At 39.6% G+C, this 24,728-nt stretch overlaps 1 protein-coding gene across 1 annotated transcript in view; it reads left to right on the top strand.

The window, feature by feature from the left end:
• LOC142151976 (dual oxidase 1-like) overlaps nucleotides 1-24,728 on the top strand; it is a 114,029-nt gene that overhangs the window by 67,265 nt on the left and 22,036 nt on the right. Inside the window, exons 17-23 of the mRNA XM_075208132.1 lie at nucleotides 908-1,110; nucleotides 8,849-9,022; nucleotides 14,313-14,538; nucleotides 15,980-16,073; nucleotides 16,916-17,091; nucleotides 18,968-19,040; nucleotides 19,811-19,995. Of these exons, the coding sequence (XP_075064233.1) occupies nucleotides 908-1,110; nucleotides 8,849-9,022; nucleotides 14,313-14,538; nucleotides 15,980-16,073; nucleotides 16,916-17,091; nucleotides 18,968-19,040; nucleotides 19,811-19,995 (1,131 nt within the window). The remainder of the gene's footprint in view (nucleotides 1-907; nucleotides 1,111-8,848; nucleotides 9,023-14,312; nucleotides 14,539-15,979; nucleotides 16,074-16,915; nucleotides 17,092-18,967; nucleotides 19,041-19,810; nucleotides 19,996-24,728) is intronic.

The following is a 24,728-nucleotide window of genomic DNA, read 5'->3' as shown; positions in this document are numbered from 1 at the left end:
TACAGTACAGTATAGCTGTTAAGAATAGTGTAACTAAAAGCACATGGGCTACTGTGTAAATTATGGGCCTGGGTCCCACTTTCACATTTGTACTTTAATAGACCCCACTTTGTGAGCTTCACTATACTCCTGTTGGTACATTGTATACCATGCAGACCCCAAATCTGATGACTAATATACATTGTCCACCCCAATGGGGGGGATAGTGAGTAAATCAGGCCAGTGGTCAGTGTAGACATCAATCTCCTGGCTAGTAAACAAAGCTGACCCCAGTGTGGAGGCTGTACTCACTGACCCTTGATGCATAGAATTCTTCTCACTTGAAGATGAAGTTTCTGCCACCGAGCAGCATTAGTGTCAGGTTTGTGGAAAAGCAAGCTTAACATAATGCCTTCATAATTATTTATGTATAAAAATCTTCCGGTTTCCTCTTTACATCTAATACACCAGTGCACATTATATGCAGATGCTGTGTGCCAGCTTAAATGATACAGGCTACATACAAATGCTAAACGCTTGTTTCAGTGTTGGAGACATGCTCTCTGCCAGACACCTTCCTCTAATAATTCCTATATGTTCACAAAGCAGTGATGTCAGCGCAAGCCATCTGGGAGCAAGCATGATTCCAACATTGAAGCTGATACAGTATTTACATATAGCGAGTCACTATATTATGCTCTCTTCTAGGTGGAGGGAAACTAGAGTTTTGATATTGTTCTGCTGTTTTGCTCCTTCCCTTTAGTATCTTGAGTAGTTTGTTAAAAAATCAATAAATATATATTCAAAACCTCATTTCATCTTCTTAAAATGAATATCCAAGTTTGTGTATTTGACATGTAATATTTTATGAAACTGATATGTAATAACTTACTGTATATTTGAGTACCACAACATCACATTGTTTCAGCTCACGAGTGGCAAGGACGAAAGGAGCCAATGCGTATAGTGCTATTGCAAATCCATCCACAACAAGTGATCAAACTTTTGGACAGTCGGTGCACAGTTATTCGAACCATCACTCTTCAGGACCATAGAATGTTAAATCTAATTCAGTCTAATAATCATGGTTGCAGAACATTGCTGTTCAAGGTGCCCAAGGAATATGATATGGTAAGAGGTGTTGCGAAATGCAACAGTGATATTTTATTTTGCATTACACAATATTGAACACTAGATAATTTAATATAAAGTAACTTGTTGCTCTCTGCTTAAACCTTGATAGTGAGATATACTTGTTTTCCTATCTGTGGATTACATTAATTGGGTATATACTATATGTTGTGTGCAACATTCTAGAATATTAGCTTTCAAAATCTTAAATGTGTGAAGGTTTGGAGGCTTATCATGGAGCTATGGGGATTTTAGTGGGCTGAATTCCTTGTGTCAGCTAACTTCTCAAGCATATTACTGGATTCCCTGATTTATTTCATGGCCAATGCTAGCAAAGAGAAGAACCATGAGGCAAACAAACCTCCTAAAGCATGATTTGGAGCAATGGTTCGGGCTTCCTATCTGCCTCTTACCACTTCCCAGACAACCGTGGTGATAAAGACTTTAAGACATACATCTGTTTCTTAATTTTTAAAAAAATCATTAAACAAGTGAGAATACACACAGAGCATACATTACAGCTTTGTGTAAAAAAATTGGAAGAGTTGCAGATATAATGACTTAGGCAGATCAGGTGCGTGCCTACTTGGAAGGAAAAGTGGCCTCCCTCCACAAAGCAATGGAGGAACAAGCATAATATATCATAGAGACAGTTAGATGACCTGTACCGGAGTATGCAACCTTCTGGAGATGGTGGACCCTGAACACTTCATCTTTTCCCAGCTGGAATTTATTACCACACTTTAAAGATACTTCATGGATGACAGACCATGAACCAGCACAGTAATATTGGGCCTCTCCTAGGAGTTCTGAAGACAAATGGCATCCAATATTACTATTACATATTATGTTTATTATTGTTAGCCTTTATTTCTAAAGCCTTGTCAACAAGACAGGATCCCCGAAAACTAAACTCCGTTTAGCTAATTGGAGGAAGGGGGTGGGGGGGGGGTTATTCTGAAAATAAGGCATATGTAAGTAGTTCTTTGAAATATTTTAAAAAATAAACTTATGAGTGAATATAGATAGTGTGTAACTAATCCCTTAATGTATATCAAACAGTCAGGGCAAGACTAAATATTGGTTCATAGATCAAATTGTTTCCTCTAGAATAAAAGCTGTCACAGTCAGGGTCCTCTCCTCCTTATGTTTCACGTCTGCCTCCCCAGTGCAACCTTGTAGTCGTGTCTTAAGCTGAAAGCTCTGCTATTTCTGTCACGAGCCGCGGCGTTACTCACAGCCGCCGCGGCTCGCTTCGTATGCTCCCCGGCGTCCAGGCCATCACCATGATGACCGGGACGTCACTTCCCCCCAACTCCCGACCGTTGCCAAGACAACGGTCGGACGCTTCTGCAGCACGGCGCCCCAGCAGTATAGGAAGCCGGGTTGTCCACACGCATTATTAGGCTCAGAGAGCCTTGCAGGACACTGGGGCTTAAATTCATCGGTCCCTTCCTTATTGTTAAACAGATTAATGCCGTGGCTTTTAGATTGAGAATTCCTAGTTCATTAAGGATGCCCAACACATTCCATTGCACCCTGCTTAAACCTGTGCTATACCCAAACCAATCCCACCTTCCAAGTTCACGTGTACTGAATCGGAACAAACATCAAAAATTTATAATTCAGAAGATTCTTGATTCTAAGAAGGTGCAGGGTCAGGTGCACTTCCTAGTACAGTGGAGGAATAGTGGTTTGGAAGAGCGCTCCTGGGTTCCACGAAGACAACTTCATGCTACAAGACATCTGAAGGAGTTCTTCAAAAAATTTCCTACGAAACCTGGGTTTCGGGGTTCCTTAACCCCTCCTCAAGGGGGGGGGGTACTGTCACGAGCCGCAGCGGTACTCACAGCGCCCCTCGCCCCGGCAGTATTGGAAGCCGGGCGCGCAATTGAGACCAGCAATTAGTTTTAGCTGGTACTGAATTACAGGCATTAGCCTGCAACGGTACACCTCAGGGATAAGCCCCGATTGGCCTGTTAGTATAGCAGGCAGTTAGCCTGCAGTTGTGTATTTCCCAGGGGCAAGCCCTGATTGGTCTATGTCTGTATTTAAGGCAGTGAGGTCTGCAACCTCACTGCCGGTTATAGCTTCTGTTACCAGTCTGCTGACCTGCTCTGCTCCTTGCTCCTGTCCTTTGGATATTGTGTTGGATTGCCCGTGTATGACCCCTTGCCTGGATTTGGACCCTGCCTGTGTTTCTTGTGACCCCGACCTTTGGCGTGTTTACCGACCTTCCTGTTTGCTCATGACCCTTGACCTCAGCTTGTGTTTTGGATTCCCTGTCTGCTACCAGCCCTCGACCCTTGCCTGGACTTCACTCCACTTTCCTGTGTTCTCCCTAGTCGGTACGGACTTCACGACCCTCTGCTAGTCTGCGGCCAAGTCTGTCCCCACCACTAGTGGCTCCAGTGAACACCTGACTGGCAGAGCAGACTCCGGGTTGTGCTGTACCGGCTAGAGGGGTTCCTAACATTTGAGCCGGCCCAAAAACAGATGTTACGGAGACGAAGTGAGGATGGAAGAAAGCGTAACCAAATCGTATCCTTTCCAAGCCCTAGCGGGTCATGTTGAGACCCTGTACCAAATGGTCCGGGGATTGTCCCAGCGGTTGTCCTCTCATGAGGAGGACTCCCGGACTACACTGCCCATTCCCGGTTCTGTTGATGAACCCAAGTTAAATTTGCCGGACCGGTTCTCCGGAAATAGAGCCCTGTTCCGGAATTTTAAAGAAAGCTGCAAACTCTATTTTCAGCTGAAACCTCGGTCTTCTGGTTCAGAACAGCAGAGAGTTGGAATTGTCATCTCCCTCCTGCAGGGTGACCCCCAGTCCTGGGCTTTCCCCCTACCACAGTCGAGTCCTATCATGCAATCGTTGGAAGCTTTCTTCAACGCGTTAGGTCTCCTCTGCGATGATCAAAATCGAGTTGCCTCTGCTGAGGCTCATCTACGGGCCTTAAAGCAAGGCCAGCGTCTGGCAGAAGAATACTGCGCTGAATTCCACAGATGGTCGTCTGACAGTGAATGGAATGACCCAGCATTACGCTGCCAGTTTCGCCTAGGACTGTCAGAGGAGATAAAGGATTCACTTGTGCAGTATCCTTCCCCCTCCTCGTTGGAGAGTCTTATGCAGCTCGCTATTAAAATTGACAGGAGTATCAAGGAAAGGAGGACAGAGAAAGAGTCATCTTCTTTTTCGTCTGCATTTATTCCAGCTTCCACGGATGTTGAGAAGCCTACGCAGTCAGGGGCGTTTCGCCTTCCTCCTGAGGAAAGAGACAAGAGACGGTCACAAGGCCTTTGTCTTTATTGTGGTAATAAAGGCCACTTCTCCCGCTCTTGTCCATACAAATCTGAAAAAGGAGCATGTCTGGGAAAGGTCCACTTAGGCTTCCAAATTGTTTCCCAAAAGAATGCTATCCTGATTCCCGCACAAGTCACTTTCGGTGCCAGTTCTGTGGCCCTGTCGGCCTTCATTGATAGTGGAGCTGCAGGCAACTTCCTTGACATCGGGTTTTCCCGTTCTGCTGGGATTCTTATGGTGAAGCTTCATTCCGCAGTTACAGTTTGTGGCCTAGATGGGAGTCCTTTGCCTGGAGGTAAAATTGTTTGGGAGACTCCATCACTACAACTGAACTTAGGAGCTCTTCATTCCGAGGCAAAAACCCTCTTCCTTATCGACTGTCCGCCAGTCCCGCTGATCCTGGGCCATCCGTGGCTTTCCCGTCATAACCCTGTCGTGGATTGGGTAAAAGGAGAAATTGTCCAGTGGAGCTCTTATTGTACACAGTCTTGCTTGACTCTGCCTCTGCGTGTGATCCAGTCTATTCCGGAGCAACTTCCCTCACAATATCATGAGTTCTTGGATGTGTTCTCCAAAAAGGCTGCTGACACTTGACCACCTCATCGAGACTTTGACTGTGCTATCGAGCTTATTCCTGGTTCCAACTTGCCCAAGGGACGCTTGTACTCTCTCTCTGGTCCAGAGACCAAATCAATGCAGGAATATATTGACGAGAATTTGGAGAAAGGCTTTATTAGGCCATCTAAATCTCCAGTGGGTGCTGGATGCTTTTTTGTTTCCAAAAAAGACGGAGGACTAAGACCCTGTATTGACTACAGAGGATTAAATTTTATCATAGTCAAGAACACCTATCCCCTACCTCTCATCTCCGTATTATTCGATCAATTAAGAGGTGCTACAGTTTTCACCAAAATCGATCTTCCTGGTGCATATAACCTCATCCATATCAGAGAAGGAGATGAATGGAAGACGGCATTCAATACGCATTCTGGGCACTACGAGTATCTGGTCATGCCGTTTGGTCTTAGCAACGCGCCTGCAGTGTTTCAAGATCTGATTAATGAAGTGCTACGGGAGTTCCTTGATTGTTTCGTGGTTGTCTATTTAGACGACATTTTCATCTATTCCAAGTCATTAACTATACTTCGGGGTCACGTCAAACAGGTCCTACAGAAATTGCGAGAACACCACCTTTACGCCAAATTAGAAAAGTGCGAGTTTGAGGTGCAGAAGGTATCCTTCTTAGGTTACGTAATTTCTTCGGAAGGGTTCTCCATGGATCCAACCAAGGTCCAAGCTATCCTGGATTGGGTGCAACCAAATAATCTCAAAGCGGTGCAGAGGTTCCTGGGCTTGGCCAATTATTATAGAAGATTCATTCGTGGCTTTGCTGATATTGTGGCTCCTATTGTCGCCCTGACCCGCAAAGGAATGGATTCCACTAATTGGTTGCCTCAAGCAATAGCTGCATTTGAAAGCTTGAAAAAGGCCTTTGTATCCGCTCAGGTCCTTAGACACCCGGATACTAAAAAAACATTTGTTCTTGAGGTCGACGCCTCTGATGTCGGTGCTGGTGCTATATTGTCTCAGAACGAGTCCCATACTCACCATCTGCACCCATGTGCCTACTTCTCGTGTAAGTTCTCTTCAGCCGAAGCCAACTACAATGTGGGCAATAGGGAACTACTGGCAATTAAATGGGCCTCTGAGGAGTGGCGACATTGGCTGGAGGGTGCAATACATCAAATCTCTGTTATCACGGACCATAAAAATTTACAATACATACAGACGGACAAACGTCTGAATCCCAGACAGGCCCGCTGGTCGTTGTTTTTCACTTGCTTCAATTTTGTGATTACCTACCGACCAGGTTCTAAAAATGTCCTGGCAGATGCCCTATCTAGAAGCTTCTTGGCACATCACGTTCCAGTTACTATTCCAGAGCCCATCATTCCTTCTTCCGTAATTCATGCTGGACTAACCCAAGTCTTGAGCACCACACTTCAGAGGTTTCAAAGACTAGCTCCTGATAATACTCCAGAAGGATGTTTATTTGTTCCTGTTCATTTAAGGAAGGCAGTTCTTGCAGGAACACATAATAGTAAGACTGCTGGACATCCTGGTATTCAGAAAACATTGAAAATCCTCTCCCGTACTGTCTGGTGGCCGTCATTGTCCGCTGACGTCAAGAGCTATGTCCTCTCTTGTGAGATTTGTGCCAGGAATAAAGTCCCCAGGAATCGTCCTACAGGCCAGTTGGTTCCATTGCCCATCCCTGCAAATCCCTGGACTCACTTGTCCATGGACTTTATAGTCGATCTGCCACTCTCTGCAGGACACAACACCATATGGGTTGTGGTAGACCGATTCAGCAAGATGTCACACTTCATACCATTAACCAGGCTCCCTAGTGCTCGAAATTTGGCTATCCTGTTCATCCAGCATATATTCCGTCTCCATGGATTTCCTATTGACATTGTTTCTGATCGTGGTTCCCAGTTCATAGCACAATTCTGGAAATCTTTCTGTACCCTTCTTGGCATCAAAATTAGTATTTCATCTGCTTACCCATCTCAGTTTAATGGGCAAACTGAAAGGGTTAACCAGTCATTAGAGCAGTTCCTACGTTGTTACACTTCATAATTTCACGACAACTGGTCCTCCTTGTTACCCTGGGCAGAGTTTGCCTACAATAATTCATGTAATTCATCTACGCAAACATCTCCATTCTACTGCAATTTTGGTTTTCATCCCACATCCAATTCCTTCTATTCTCTCAAGCCTGCTGGTATTCCGGAAATTCGTTCCACAGCCAAGGATCTCAAGCTCATCTGGAGAAAAGTGCAGTTATCATTGAGACTCATTTTTTGCTAAAAAAAAATTCGGACCATCACCGTACCACTTGCTCCCTCAAAGTGGGCCAGAAAATGTGGCTGTCCACACGCACTAGTAGGCTCAGACAGCCTTGCAGGAAACTGGGGCCTAAATTCATCGGTCCCTTCCTTATTGTTAAACAGATTAATGCCGTGGCTTTTAGATTGAGAATTCCAAGTTCATTAAGGATCCCCAACAGATTCCATTGCACCTTGCTTAAACCTGTCCTATACCCAAACCAATCCCACCTTCCAAGTTCACGTGTACTGAATCGGAACAAACATCAAAAATGTATAATTCAGAAGATTCTTGATTCTAAGAAGTTGCAGGGTCAGGTGCACTTCCTAGTACAGTGGAGGAATCGTGGTTTGGAAGAGTGCTCCTGGGTTCCGCGAAGACAACTTCATGCTACAAGACATCTGAAGGAGTTCTTGAAGAAATTTCCTACGAAACCTGGGTGTCGGGGTTCCTTAACCACTCCTCAAGGGGGGGGGTACTGTCACGAGCCGCGGCGGTACTCACAGCGCCCCGCGCCCTGGCAGTATAGGAAGCCGGGTGCTTCCTATGCTCCCCGGTGTCCTGGCCGTCACCATGACGACCGGGACGTCACTTCCCCCCAACTCCCGACCCTTGCCAAGGCAATGGTCGGACGCTTCTGCAGCGCGGCGCCCCGGCAGTATAGGAAGCCGGGCGCGCACGCGCATTCGTGAGACCAGCAATTAGTTTCAGCTGGTACTGAAATACAGGCATTAGCCTGCAACGGTACACCTCAGGGATAAGCGCTGATTGGCCTATTAGTATAGCAGGCAGTTAGCCTGCAGGTGTATATTTCCCAGGGGCAAGCCCTGATTGGTCTATGTCTGCATGTAAGGCAGTGAGGGCTGCAGCCTCACTGCCGGTTATAGCTTCTGTTACCAGTCTGCTGACCTGCTCTGCTCCTTGCTCCTGTCCTTTGGATATTGTGTTGGATTGCCCGTGTATGACCCCTTGCCTGGATTTGAACCCTGCCTGTGTTTCTTGTGACCCCGACCTCTGGCGTGTTTACCAACTTTCCTGTTTGCTCGTGACCCTTGACCTCGGCTTGTGTATTGGATTCCCTGTCTGCTACCGGCCCTCGACCCTTGCCTGGACTTCACTCCGCTTTCCTGGGTTCTCCCTAGTCGGTACGCACTTCACGACCCTCTGCTAGTCTGCGGCCAAGTCTGTCCCCACCACTAGGGGCTCCAGTGAACACCTGACTGGCAGAGCAGACTCCGGGTTGTGCTGTACCGGCTAGAGAGGTTCCTAACATTTTCATGCTATTATTGCTAGATCACCCATTGATGCATTATTATGCTTATTTTTCATGTCACTGTTATTATCTGTATCTGTCATTATAGTTCTTGTACTCATGTTTGTCGAATCTGTAAGTTCACTGTCTGGTGTTATGGAATCTGTGGTACCTTATAAATAAATAATGATGATGATGATGGTTTTGTATAAGCAATGTTAATAACAACTTGATACAGCTAATAGTTGTGACTGCTAAAATGAATATTGTACTTATCAATTTTTTCCTAGGTGCTGTACTTCGATAGCGAGGAAGAATGTACAAGTTTTATCAATCATCTACAAGAAAATGGATTTCCTGTTAGCGAAAGCAAAATGGATGAACACACCCTGCTTAATCAAGCTGTTACTAAAAAACAGAGAAGTCAGATACTGGAAACCTTCTTCAGATATTCCTTTGCTCAAGTAATGTACAAATGAATTATAATTATCCTTGACAACTAAGTAACACATATTATACATTATGCTTTTAGTAGAAATGAACATAAAAAAATCTTAAAACTGTGCAACCATATTGGGCTCAAAATCAATATCATAGATAAAACTGGCATTACGGCACTTTTAGATCCATTTGCTATTTGCGAACTCTGTGACAGTGCATAAAAAATCTATGTTACATTATCATTCTTCTTTATGTTTACACATGAAACAGGCACATTTATCGTGTTACATTCACCTATTCATACAGCACCATATGCAATGCAAATGATAAGCTAGTCACGCATAGTGACCACTCTGAAATGCTCATTGTACATCCTGTTTGAAACTCTAAAGTTAAACTTAAAGTTCAAGAAGATTTATGGGAGACATCCAGTGGTCGAAGGGGTCCGATAAATGGGGGTATGCCATACTGCCACTTCTCCTACTGCTTGGATTGTAAAACTATCTAATTCCATTTTACTTACATATTCCATACCGCCACTTCTAAATTTCCACTTCGACCACTGAAGACATCTATTAGTTACATACAAAAATACAAATACTTATGAGTGTGACTTGCTAAAATTGAAGATGTTTGAGAAGACGAAAGGTTGCTTTTAAGGCACATTTGTTCAAATTTGTATATTTTTTTCACAATTTTGTTTGGTTTGAAAAACTAATTTTTAAATGACAACTATATTCTGCAATGTAAAACTTTTCTTTAATATAACCTATGTAAACTGATCCACTGGCCACAAAACACTGAAATTCATAGAAAATGTAAATATGCTGAATCCTTTAACTAATCTCTACAAAACCCTTGCTGAACAGGGAACCATATTGTAGGCACACCATGAATGAGATATTACAGGGAGCTGGTCAGAACCTTCTATAGTTTATATCAGATAGCAAGGCTCATTTACTACAGTACCAAAGTGCTGGAAACCAAATCCTCTTTTGTGGTATCATTCACCTATTTTTCCTATGTTATGGAAATCTGCATGAGTGTGCTGGCCAAAATGATGGCATCTGTAGGGGGTGCAAACATGTGTGATGGGAGTAGTTCCCTACTATATTAGATTTGCTTGTGTTTTAAGAGTATGACTCTCCATTTCAGAAGCTGATACTTTGCTCTTCAACTAATATATTTTTATTTATTTATTATTTATTTTTGCCATACCTTATTTTTTTCATAATATGCAGTTTATTGTACCCTAAATAACAATTATAACAAACGAGTGCAGAAGTCATATTAGCCACAGCTGATACATGCAAAGTAAAATGGCTTTCAATGAATAATGCATAATAATACAAGCTAGCAAACACAATTATAGCATGAAACTAAAAGAGAGTGAGAGCAATGAAGTAGAGAACTGTAATACCAGAGGAGAGTTTAGCATGCTAAATGTCCTCTTTTATAGCCACAGTGTCCAGAAGTTTCAGCCAAGATTGATATCCTTTGTTAAGAATGTTTCTCGGTAGTTGCTGCTTTGAACTCCTTGGCCATGAATTGTCTCTTAGGGCAGTACTTGCTGGACTTGGCCAGAGTTGTGACAGTTCTTTTAAATGAATTCCTGGCTAGCTTTTAAGATCAACCTAAATTATGTAATGTATGCCCAATGGAATTCACTTATATATATTGCTCAGAGCAGAGGTAATATTGTTTTGATTTTGATCTTGGCCTTTTTTTGTTCATACCTCGCATAACTCTATTTAGATTCTTAAAATGTTTTCAATGTTTGAAAACATTTAAAATGTGTTAAAAATGATGTACCTAATATTGCTGCTCCTTGATAATCTTAGCAAGCAACGTGTTAGATCCTATTGAAATAACGTGTTTGATTTATGTATTTAGAAAAAATAAAATATACTGTAGAACACATTTATAACACACAAGTGGGGTGAATATATGATTCATATGTTTATCTTTATCAACCTCTATTGGTCTACACAATGCTTACCTCTTGTCTGCTTCATTTCTGTATTACTCCAGTTTACTCTTGTTACAATACAACCTGCACCTGTTTCTCCATCATGCAGCAGCCAGTTTTCCTTTATCTCATTAAAAATGAAGATAATAATATAAAAATAATAAAAAATCTAAACATAAAAACACACATTTAGGGGTATATTTACTAAACTACGGGTTTGAAAAAGTGGGGATTTTGGCTATAGCAACCAGTCAGATTCTAGCTTTCATTTATTTAGCACTTTCTACAAAATGACAGCTAGAATCTGATTGGTTGCTATTGGCAACATATCCCCTTTTTCAAACCCGCAATTTAGTAAATCTAGCCCTTAATGTCTTTTCCAAAAGCTTCTGCTTATGTTTTTTTAAAAAATCACACCTACTATTGTGATACATAAGAAGTCACTTTAACATTCAGTAACTTGTAAAAAAGTACTTGACCTGCAACCTCCATATTATGTATGTTAATGGACTTGTAAGATTTTTATATTCCACCATAAGGGGTACATTACCCATATAGATTAAAGACACTATAGTGTCAAATATAATTGGAATGCAAAAAGCTAAAAATATATAGTACTATACAAAATACCCCAAATTTGTTTCTCTTGTCAGCTTTGTCAGGCTTGTATTTGCTCTTGAATAAAATATTCATTAGACAAACATCTGGCAACCCATAAAGTATAATACTACTAGTACAAAGGCAATACATTATTGTATAATATTAACAATAACAATATTATAAAATTATGCTACAGCTATTTTGTTGATTCAAAATATAATATCATTAGGTTATTACAATTCCTTAAAAAAGAAAACAGTAATTTTACTTGATCCTTTCCTATATCTTTGATATAATACTTTTTTCTAATTGTATTTTGAACCATTCAGTATGTCTAATGTTACTAATGATCTTCTATCAGCTAAATCCAGGGGTCACTTCTCCCTACTCATCCTCCATGACCTCTCCGCGGCCTTTGACACTGTGGACCACCTCCTCCTGTCGCTAAGTCTTCTCTTTCGGCCTCGCCTGGTTCACCTCATATCTTGCCAACCGTTCCTTTGCTGTATCCATGTCTGGTTCTTCCTCCACCACTTCCCCTCTCCCTGTAGGATCCCTCAGGGCTCTGTCCTTGGCCCTCTACTCTTTTTGCTCTATACTACCTACCTTGATGCTCTCTTCTCCTCTTTCGGTATTCAGTATCGTATCACCTTTATGCTGATGACATTCAACGCTACATCTCTTCTCCTTATCTTTCCTAAACCCTCCTCTCTCGTGCATCTGTCCGCCATCTCCTCTTGGATATCCTCACGCTTTCTCAAAATTAACATTTCTAAAGCTGAACTCATTGTCTTTCCTCCTTCTAGATTCTCAACACCATCTCCTCTGTCACTCAACTCCGCTGCCTGGACGTCATCCTCGACACCTCTCTCTCCTTTGCCCCCCCACATTCAATCCCTTGCCCAAGCCTGTTGCTTCCAACTAACATTACCTGCATCTGGCCCTTCCTCTCTCAGGATGCCACCAAAACTATCATCCATACACTCACCATCTCCCATCTTGATTACTGCAACCTTCTCCTTACAGGCCTCCCCCACTCCCGTCTCGCCCCCCTTTGTTCTATACTCAATGCGGCTGCAAGACTCATCTTCCTTTTACCCCCCCCCCTCACTGCCTCCCCACTCTACCTTGCCTTACACTGGCTCCCCTTCCCCTTCAGAATATTTTTCAAACGCATCACCATCACCTACAAGGCTCTCTCCCACTCTACTGCCCCCTATATCTCTAACCTCCTCTCCATTCACACTCCTGCCCACTCCCTGCGCTCGGTCAATGACCGTCGCCTCTCCTCCACTCTTATCCCCTTATCCCACTCCAGAATCCAAGATTTCTCCTGTGCTGATCCCCTTCACTGGAACGACCTCCCTCGCACCATCCGTCTGTCCCCTAACCTGTGCTCCTTCAAACGGGCACTTAAAACTCACATGTTCCTTAAAGCCTACCATGCTATATCCCCATAACTGACTATCTTCTGTGCCTGATGTCTGTTTACCTTCCCTTAGGATGTAAGCTTTATGAGCAGGGCCCTCTTCCCTCCTGTCTCTATTCCTGTTCTTCTGCTCCATCTTTACTGCAATAGCCATACTTGGAGTTTCTGAAGTCTTTTTATTATTTGTTTATTGTTCACCCTGTATAGTCTACTGGTACGGCGCTAAAATAATGTGGCGCCTAACAAATAAAGAATAATAATAATAATAATAATAATAATAAAGACTGAATACACAACTGACCATACAACATGATTCAACTTTTTATTGATAGTACTGTTAATATTACAAGTGCAGTAACATGGGCTAAATTACTTAATTCATTATAAAAACATCTTTGCAATGAATCAAACAATGGGTAACTGCAATAGTAAAATAACCTGGAAGCTCTCGTAAGCAATTTCTACAGGATTAGATGGACCATATTGGAAGGTCTGAAACTTTTGTTAAGATATTTTATTAACATGGTCTAAGATGTATGCACATGCTATTCCTGTGCAATGTCATGTATAAGGTAATGTCATGTTTAAATGCTTAGCTATGCCTGATTTTCCCTCCACTTATCAAGTAATGAGACTTTAATTCATATGTAAGTTACATTGCTCTTAACTACACTTAATATTAAAGTACATGAGGAAGTTAGACACTGAAGCCGGTGTTATTTATTTGATGTGTTTATGTTGTTTTTACTTAATTGCTTTTCTGATATTTGTAATGTAGCCTGCAAAAACAGCAATAGAAAAATCTTTGTTATTTTGCAACACCTCTAAATCAGTCGACTATTAGCAAGAACATGTGCACAATTTTGCCCCGTTGGTCCCCAAGTTTACTAAAATAGGAAAACCATAGCACATTTGTCAATTTAGGTACACATATTTCAACACAGCATTAGCATATGCAAAGGATAATAAAAATGCACATAGCACAGCTTATCCCTGTGAGCAACTGAATGCCCACATCAATAACCTATAATCATAATAATAATATAATTATATTATTAAAGTTAATCATAATAATAATAATAATAATAATAATAATAATAATAATAAAGTCATAATTTAAAAACAAACATACATTTACATCAATATAGGAACATTAACTGCGTCAAAAGCTTTGAGAGCTTCCTTATCTGGACTTACAATCTAATTTGTTTGCAGATCTAATGGAGCTAAACATAGTAAATTATCATTGTTATGCTATTTCAAACATTGAAATCCTGTCTATGTATACCTTAAAGCACATATACCCTTTTTGCAGGTTCTTAACATTGATCAGTCAGGCATTGAAAGTTTCACCGCAGGAACCTCCTTGAAGGTCAGAGAGGCTCTTAAATGTGAACTGAGCAGGACAGAATTTGCAGAATCTCTAGGACTTAAACCTCATTCCATGTTTGTGGAGTCGATGTTCTCTCTTGCTGATCAAGATGGGAATGGATATCTTTCTTTCAGGGAGTTCCTAAACATACTATTGATTTTAATGAAAGGTTAGTCTATGTCACTGACAATAGCTTGTAACTGTACATATTTGACATTAGAGATGACTGAACAAACCAATATAAAAGAAAAATATATGGTTTTGGACAGTCCTGTATCACAAATCAATTGATCAATTTTATTTAATGTTATGTAGTATAATATTTAAATCCTAATCCAGCTGTAGAAAAAGTAATCACATGAATGCAATGACGGAACAATTATACTGTAAGATATATGGTACATATCAAAGTGGCCGGAGGCAGAATATTAGGCTTGAATATTGACCCAATGGCTGGTTCTAGTTTCATGTTGCCTTGTGGCATTAACCATTGCCATTTTACTGATTGATCCCTACATCATGCAGATCCCATTGCACCACCCATTACACAGTCCGCATATCTACGTTGAACCCCTCAATCAGAAGTCATTTCAAATCAGATCTTTTCCTTCAGTGCTTCATGATTTTTTTTTTAATCCTCTAATTTATGTATCAAGTGTTCCCCATACCTTTTAGAGTTAAGCTCATTTGGGCATGTCCATCTTTACCTTCTCTTTCATATCGTTGTATGTTGTTTGTTTCATGGTCCCCTTAATGTACAGTGGTTCTGATATGTCAGTACTTTATAAATATTAATATAAGATAATAATAATAATAATAATAATAATAATAATAATAATAATAATAATACTTTAACTGCAATTGGCAGAAAATAGGAATAAGGAATTAGGACTGGGGAAGAAGGGAGAAGTCTTCTGTAAGAGTGCTAACATTTAACGATTTGTGGCACACAAAAGTGTTCCAACTACTAGTGATGTATTTTCACTAGATTTGCCTCAGTATCACTCATGAAGGCGACAGATCTAGTGTCATCTATGCTACTGACACTTACAGTATCAGCATCTGTGGGTAATTGTAGCTAATTTCATCTTGCCTTGTTAACATCAGATTGGAGAGAGGAGAGCCTATTTATCATCTCCTCATCCATGTTTATTGCTCACCCCCTACAAGATATATTCAAGAAACGTGTTATAAATGTTCATTCGCAGATGCTTTTAAAATGGAAAGTGTTAAAAATGAAACTTCCCTTTCTTCCCACTCAAAAATATTCCTAGATCTATACCCAACTGATTGCTGCACTGTTTTTGCTGCAGAAGGTGGTACCTATCTGATAAATGGCAGCATCTGTGGGTTATTGAGATTTCAGATGGTAATTTCAGGGAGAAGTCCTACTTCAAATATGCAGAGATATTCATATAAATTATAGCTCCAATCCTAGTGGTTTTAATTAAATAAATAATTTTTGAGTGTTTACATTTAAAACACCGGTGAAACGCCCAGTCAGCTCTCTAGGTTAGTGTTATATTCATATATATCATGTACTTTTGCTTCTATATTGTCTCTTATTATATTATCCATTTATATCTTCCATTTCCATTAACTGATTGCAGGGTCACCTGAAGAGAAATCAAAATTGATGTTTACTATGTATGATATTGATGGCAATGGTTTTCTTTCGAAGGATGAGTTTTTTAAAATGCTAAAGTAAGCATCTTTTGGTTCACTTATTACAAATTAATTTAAGTAGCATTCATGTACATTTTAAACAATACAATATCTACAGGCAATCCCAGGTAGGCTGAAAAACTACCCGAGCTCTCGCTGCCCTCACTGGAGTTGTTGTTTGCCTCATAGCCCCGGCTGAAAGATGGGTGTGGCTGCATAGACCAATACAAAGCCCCAAACACAGGCTTTCTATTGTTACTTGTGCTCACACTTCTTTTCAGGTGCCACTTTGGATTAGCAAACAAGCAGCATTCCCACAGCTAACTCGGAATGCTCTTTAAATTGTTTTTAGTACAAATCTTAGGCAAAACAGTTTACACCAACAAGCTTATAAAGGGTGCAAATTGTGAATTCTGGGTAAGAAAATGAAACCCCTCCCAAAAAATGTACGTTAAATTAATTTGTAAATCATTGTTTTATCAATTGGAAGTATGATTTAAACAAATATGATGGTCCTTTTTAAAGTCTGAATATTATTATATAATAGGAAATGCTGTAATTTTATGTATAAGGTATAACTGTATACCCACTTGTAAAGCACTATGGAATATGTTGGTGCTATATAAATAAATGATGATGATGATGATAAATGTAAACATGGAAAGAGCCTAATCTACAGGTCAAGAATAATGTTTATATTGTAAAAAAAATGTTATAAATACATAAAAAAAAGGTTATTTACTTATAACAATAAATAAGGTATGTTGTGCGGAAGGAACACCGGTCCACTTACAAACCTGAGCCCACTTGAAAAATAAATTAGGATATAAAGCAAAAATTATATTATGCAGGTTTGTGTCTTATAATTATTTCTATTTTAGATCTTTCATTGAAATCTCTAACAACTGCCTTTCTAAAGACCAAGCAGAGCAAGTGATAGAAGTGATGTTTAAAGATGCAGGATTCCAAAATAAGATGGAGCTGACTTGGGAAGATTTCCATTACATGCTCAGAGACCATGACAAAGAACTGCGCTTTACAAAGCTACGGTTTAAAGGTCTGAATAACTTACATGCAAGTAATATCTTATAGAGTACATGTGTAACTCATCCTAGCCCTTTACACATTTTATATTTATATTTAACTAAATATGTCCACTTAGCCATATTTTCCCTCAGAATTTGACTTGACTTTATTAGTGCTAAAGGGTTCAGCTATGCCCTTTTCTAGCCTAGATGCACTGCAAACACAGTAATCCTCTACTTAGAAATAAGTGGAACGCTGGAGAACTGTGTTTGGAGTCACAATGTGTTGGGCTTCCTTGATCTGAATGTCCAGGGTGGTGTGCAATAAACTTGTACTATAGGTGATATGGGTGGTTGTGGTTACATATAGGGTCAGTAATAAAAAATAGGGATTACTATAGATTTTATATAGATATAGATATAATGATAGAAAAATATAGCTTAATAGTCAGTATGATTGGATGGTATTTAGATTAGAGAGAGAGGGGGAGATGAGAATTCTGTAGACAGTAATTGAAAAAGTGAATATGATAAAAAAATATAGTATACAAGGCAAAGGAAGACAATGTAGAATATGTGAAAATAATGTAAAGAATTAAAGTGATTGTGATGTATTGTAATATAGTGAGTTGTAATATATTCTGTGAACTATGGGGGTAGTCCCACGGGTGGCTAGTGAAATGTGGTGGGTGAAAAATATTAATGTATATGAAATGAGTATATATGAGATATGAATTAGAAGTAATGAAAAAGAATCAATAAAATAAATGTAACAAAGAAATGATTATGAATAGATAATACATGGGAATAATGAAATAAAAAAGTTACATAAAATAAATTAAATATATTCATAATTAAATAAAAAAAAACAGGAATTCTTTCTGTCCAAACGTGTTTCAACACGTGGCTTCTTCAGTGGGTTCTGGTATTCAGAATACATCTGGAAACCAGAAACCAACAAGACATAAAAGCACATTTAAAAATGTGATATAAATGCACCACTAAAGCGTACATTTGTTTTTATGCAGTTTAGGCAATTTTTCCTGCATATATATGTGAACATGCAATTAGCTATTGCCTAGGCAGAAGAATTTGAGGAGAACAAATCTGAAGTTATACATATGAATCATGTTAGTTGTATGAAAGTTCACAGTTCACCAATTGGGTTCGCCATTACCACTAAAATTTGTGTTTTAAAATATTTCTATCTATAACAATATTTAAAAAACATTTTTTGTAACTTGAAAACTTTTTTGGACTTTTTTTATTCAAACTGTGAACACTACTGTGTTGGAAGCTTGCTGTTTGAGTTAAAAAATTAGTGCAAATGTTTAAAAAAATTAAAATGTATCAATTTAGGCTGGAACACTTTCCAGCTGGTTTGTGCATCTGTCAAAAAAACAGACATTTTTTAATTTTGTATCAGGTAAACAAACTGGTTTGAGAAACGATATGCAGCCAGTTCGAGCTGCTCTACTGGTAAGCGCTGTCCAAAACTGTGTTTTTCTTGCAAGCATCATTATATTGCCACAGTAAGACATGTGGGGATAGTTAAAAACAAACACAACAATGCAAAAAAAGTTGCCAGACTTCACAAGACAGGAAGTAGCTTCACATTCTCCAATCTTTGTAAATGGTCCTTATATTGTGCACTACATCAATGTAAGTACCTATATATGTTTTGTTTCTTGTTCATTTTCTTGAATGGTGAGAGCCTTTTACTCTGTAGCTCCCTGAGATGATTTAGATAGATTTCTGTCCTTAGTCATAAATTATATTATATATTTGGTCCACCTCAATCAAACTTGGACAGACATTATCTATATTGAGTACAATACATATAATGTTTCAGTGATTACAAAAATGTTTTGCTTTTAATATGATGTTTGACAGATGTTTAATGTACAGGTATGGATGGCTCAGAGGTCTTCGATCAAATGTGCAGGAGAGTGTCTTGTTTTGAAATGGATGAAGAAAAGGAGTATGTATAATTTCATCAGCATCAATTCTAACAACATGTGTGAATAAAATAGACTTACCAGGAAGTGTTTCAATTTCATAAAACATTTGTAAAAGTTCAAAGCATATTCCACAGTGACTAACATGTGTGTTCACATTTCATCTGTATTTATACAAATACAGGGGCCAGACATGACATTGAAAACGTGTAGGGGTGTGCACTGAGCATGTACAGGCCCGCATGTATGTTTGGAAGAGCAGCGTGGGGGCCTTAGGAGGGTCGACCAGCATTTCTGAATCCCCACTGGGCCCCATAGCGGCTCTACCACCATCAATGGTGATAGTTCAGCAAGTTTTACTCAATCCTTTACTTTGTGAAGTATATGAATTAGCTATGAACATCCACATATATTATTGACCACAGTAACTGTACAATGTTTTGTCATGTCCTTAATTTATTTTGAAACAGATGCGAACTATCAGCTTCCAATGTGACTCTCTGGTATTATGCTGGATCCAACAGCTAGCTTGATTATTATACTGTAATAAATCTTCAGCAGGTATATGCAGACGCGGCTCTTTTGCCGTCAATAACAGTGCAAAAGACAAAAGAAGGTGCCAGGTGTATTAAATACTGGGGGAAATGTTACTTCATATCAAGAAACCATTATTCACATAAAGCCAAAGCAAAGTTGGAAGCTGACCGGCTGCATAACTATTTTCACACTAAATAAAGTACCTTGTCAGGAGCTCATATTTAATTTATTAACAAATCTTTCTTTTTCCCACAAGTTCTGGCAATATGTTAGAAGAACAGCATTTATACACAGAAGCCAAAAAAGAAAAATATCAAAGAAGCAAAATACATCAGAAAATACAGGAGTTTAAGCATTTCATTGAGAATTACCGACGTCATATTGTCTGTGTGGTGATATTCTATGGAATCTCTGCTTGGCTGTTTCTAGAGAGAGCTTACTGTAAGTACTGTAATAAGAAGAGGAATATAACAGTACAAAAGAATGGGGTATAATTTGGGGCATATTAGAAAAACCTTTGCCCCCTTTTATTTTGCCTGACCATTTCTTCTGCTTCCCCTACGTCATATCCCATATGCTGTCCCATTCTGTCTTCCTCACTCTATCAGCCACGTGTCATCTCTCTTTATTTCTAAAGCCAAACAGTATAGGACACATACATGGGACACATACATTTTACCCCTGCTCATTTGCATAAAATCATGTGCACACAAGGGTAGAGATGGAGCATTCCACCGAGACATTTAAAAAACAAAAGTCAATATGGTTAACTGTCCAATAAAGGTGCCGTAACCCATAGCAGCCAATTCAATGGTTCATTTTCTAAACTGTACTAGTAAAATGACAGAACCAATGGACATAATTTAACAAATGATGCTCCGGTGAAATCAAACTTCACAATAACGATTTAAATTCCCATTTAGGCAATTAATAATGTTGTTCATGTCTATATTTTCTACTTTGTTTTTACAAAACAAAAGCTAATGATTTTGTTTAAGAGGCTAACTGTATACACATGATATATATTTTGATAGCTATAGAAACAATGTACTATACATGCCTATCTAGAAAACCCCCCAGATATAAACCATTACATGAGTTAAGTTATAACTTAGTGAACTTTTGAAAATATAATTTTTATGTTATTGTGTTACTGTCACTTAGAAATATAAAATGTACCATATACATTATTTTGTAGTGAATTGAATGTTATGCACAGATGAGCATGTGTTCATCTGTGTATGCTTCTGTATAAAAACATTGAATGTAATGTACTCAATATAAAATAATCCCCATTTCTCTTACCATGGTATTGGGTAGTTCGGGATGGGTTCATTAAATCACCTAGGCAAATAGTGGGTGAAATAGTCTTAATCGCTTCAGAGTGCAATTCTGGCTGCTGAGCCATGCCCTTCACTCCTCTACTGATGGGACTAAGTGCAATGTCCTCCTGCTTTTGACAGGTACTCAAAGAAGTCACAGTCCACAGAGACTTTGTTATCTACACGGGTACAATCCTGGACCAGTCCAAAAGGATTAGATACCCTTAGTAAGCCCTGTCATGCAGCAGTTCTCCTTATGTACTGTGCCTCAGTTTAAAATCCTCCCATGTTCTCTTTTATGAGAGCTGCCTGTCACCATCCTCCAATTCTCAGCTCACTTGCAAATGCCCCTACCTTTGGAATTTTCTCTACAAGATTACACTTTCCCCTGCTGTGTAATTTATTTTTGGCATTAAACTGTAGTTGCCGATCTCTTGACCATTCCTATAGATTACCTAGATCATCAATTATTTGTTTTACCCCTCCTGGTTTGTCCACTCTGTTGCATATCTTTGTGTCAACTGCAAAAATGCCTACTTTCCCTTCAATGCCATTTGCAATGTTACCAATAAATATATTACAAAACACTGGTCAAAGTACAGATCCATGGGGTACTCCAATTGTCACCTTTCCCTCCTGTGAGTGCACTCCAGGAGGGAAAGGTTATCAGTGGAGTACCCCAAGGATCTATAAATTGACTTATTTTATGAAAACAAAAACTTTCTGCAAATTCTAGCTCCAGTCTTTCTACATATGTGGCCAAATGCATCTTGACATTTTTAACTGCTGACGGGGGGGTGGAGTGGGGCTGCTATTTTCACAGTACACTTGAGTAATGGTTAAATTATCTCATGTGTCCTGGCTCAGCTCTGGGCCTGTATGACACACAGTGGAGTTATCTCATTACCTTCTTAGCCTCCTTCTGTCTAGCAAGATACACCTCTTCATTATTCTGAGTCTGCTTACATTTCCCGGCTATCTTTTTTTCTTTCACAATACTTGTTACTTCTTTTGCAAACCACACTGGCTTCCTTTTCCTTGTACTTTTCTTAACCCTTTTGATACAAAGGTCTGTTGCTTTAAGTAATGCACTTTTTATTTTTTCCCACCTCTCCTGCACTCCTTTCAAGTTTTTCCACTCTGCCAAAGAGTCTCTTACACATTTATCCATCTCTACAAAGTCAGCCTTCCTAAAATTTAACACCTTTGTTGTTGACTGCTATGAGTTGATCTCTGTTTTTATACTAAACCTTACTGCTGCATGATCACTGGATCCTAGATTCTCACCCACATTTACATCAGATATTCTGTCACCATTTGTAAGAATTAAGTCTAATATTGCGTCTTTGTGAGTGGGCTCCCTCACCATTTGCTTGAGGGATGCTCCCTGCAAGGAATTCAGAATATCCCTACTTCTAGTGGAACTTGCAAAAGACACCTCCCAGTTCACATCAGGTAAATTAAAGTCTCCCATGATTATTACCGCTCCTTTTATTGACATCCTGCAATAATTTCCTGTCCAGTTCCTCTTTCTGACCTGGTGATCTATAGATCACCCCAGTATGAAGAACAGCCTTATCCCCCGTTTCTATGGTCACCCAAAGGGCCTCAGTTTTTATCTTCAATACTTTGTATTAAAGTAGTATTTATGCTTTTTTTCACATACATTGCCACTCCTTCTCCGATTCTTCCCATTCTGTTCTTCCTAAATAATGTATATCCCGGAATAGCTATCATCATCATCATCACCAGCTATTTAGCTATTTATATAGTGCCACTAATTCCGCAGTGCTGTACAGAGAACTCACTCACATCAGTCCCTGCCGCGCTATGTCCCAGTCATGATTTTCATTGCACCATGACTCCATAATAGCCACAATATCCAGATAATCCCTTGTCATTAAAGCATTTAGTTCTTGAATTTTATTTCTTAAGCTTCTAGCATCAGCACACATAGCTCTAAGAGTTTTGTTTGTGCATTTTCTGTTCCTATCTCCTATGTTCATCTCTCTCTCTATGTTTATTTTGCTTTGATCTCCATTGTCTTCTGTTGCTGTGGATATGTTTCCTGTACTACTAGCCTGCAAAAACGATACCTCTTGGTGGAGGCAGATTGTTTTATTCCTGTTTAGTTCACTGCTCCCCTCTGCTAGTTTATATAGTTCCTGATGAAGCATCCAAACTACTCACTTAGTATTCTGGTACCCTTGAAGATGGGTGCAGGCCATCTCTTTGGTATAGGCCCCTATCTTGACAGATGGCATGACTGTGGTCTATTAATCCATTTTCATAACAGTAGATATAATGTATCCCAGTTACACTGGCAGAAGTCTGGGTGCCACCTCTGAGAGTAATTTGAAGATTATTTTGCTGAGAAGAGAAGTGAGTTCGATAGATAAACAGATAATATTTCATCCATTATGTATGAAAGTTCACCAATTGGGTTCGCCATTACCACTAAAATTTGTGTTTTAAAATATTTCTATTTTTAAACAATATTTAAAAAACATTTTTTGCAATGTCACCAATAAACATATTACAAAACACTGGTCAAAGTACAGATCCATGGGGTACTCCAATTGTCACCTTTCCCTCCTGTGAGTGTACTCCAGGAGGGAAAGGTTATCAGTGGAGTACCCCAAGGATCTATAAATTGACTTATTTTATGAAAACAAAAACTTTCTGCAAATACTAGCTCCAGTCTTTCTACATATGTGGGCAAATGCATCTTGACATTTTTATGAACCTTTAACTGCTGATGGGGGGGTGGAGTGGGGCTGCTATTTTCACAGTACACTTGAGTAGCGGTTAACTTATCTCATGCGTCCTGGCTCAGCTCTGGGCCTGTATGAAACACTGTGGAGTTATCTCATTACCTTCTTAGCCTCCTTCTGTCTAGCAAAATACACCTCTTCATTATTCTGAGTCTGCTTACATTTTCCGGCTATCTTTTTTTCTTTCACAATACTTGCTACTTCTTTTGCAAACCACACTTGCTTCTTTTTCCTTGTACTTTTCTTAACCCTTTTGATACAAAGGTCTGTTGCTTTAAGTAATGCACTTTTATTTTTTCCTACCTCTCCTGCACTCCTTTCAAGTTTTTCCACTCTGCCAAAGAGTCTCTTACACATTTATCCATCTCTACAAAGTCAGCCTTCCTAAAATTTAACACCTTTGTTGTTGACTGCTATGAGTTGATCTCTGTTTTTATACTAAACCTTACTGCTGGATGATCACCGGATCCTAGATTCTCACCCACATTTACATCAGATATTCTGTCACCATTTGTAAGAATTAAGTCTAATATTGCGTCTTTGTGAGTGGACTCCCTCACCATTTGCTTGAGGGATGCTCCCTGCAAGGAATTCAGAATGTCCCTACTTCTAGTGGAACTTGCAAAAGACACCTCCCAGTTCACATCAGGTAAATTAAAGTCTCCCATGATTATTACCGCTCCTTTTATTGACATCCTGCAATAATTTCCTGTCCAGTTCCTCTTTCTGACCTGGTGATCTATAGATCACCCCAGTATGAAGAACAGCCTTATCCCCCGTTTCTATGGTCACCCAAAGGGCCTCAGTTTTTATCTTCAATACTTTGTATTAAAGTAGTATTTATGCTTTTTTTCACATACATTGCCACTCCTTCTCCGATTCTTCCCATTCTGTTCTTCCTAAATAATGTATATCCCGGAATAGCTATCATCATCATCATCACCAGCTATTTATATAGTGCCACTAATTCCGCAGTGCTGTACAGAGAACTCACTCACATCAGTCCCTGCCGCGCTATGTCCCAGTCATGATTTTCATTGCACCATGACTCCATAATAGCCACAATATCCAGATAATC

This window comes from Mixophyes fleayi, chromosome 4 (genome assembly GCF_038048845.1).
Source record: "Mixophyes fleayi isolate aMixFle1 chromosome 4, aMixFle1.hap1, whole genome shotgun sequence".
In the NCBI taxonomy this organism is placed as follows: Eukaryota; Metazoa; Chordata; class Amphibia; order Anura; family Limnodynastidae; genus Mixophyes; species Mixophyes fleayi.
The sequence above is the reverse complement of the archived record's forward strand: the minus strand, read 5'-3'. Positions and strand labels throughout refer to the sequence as shown.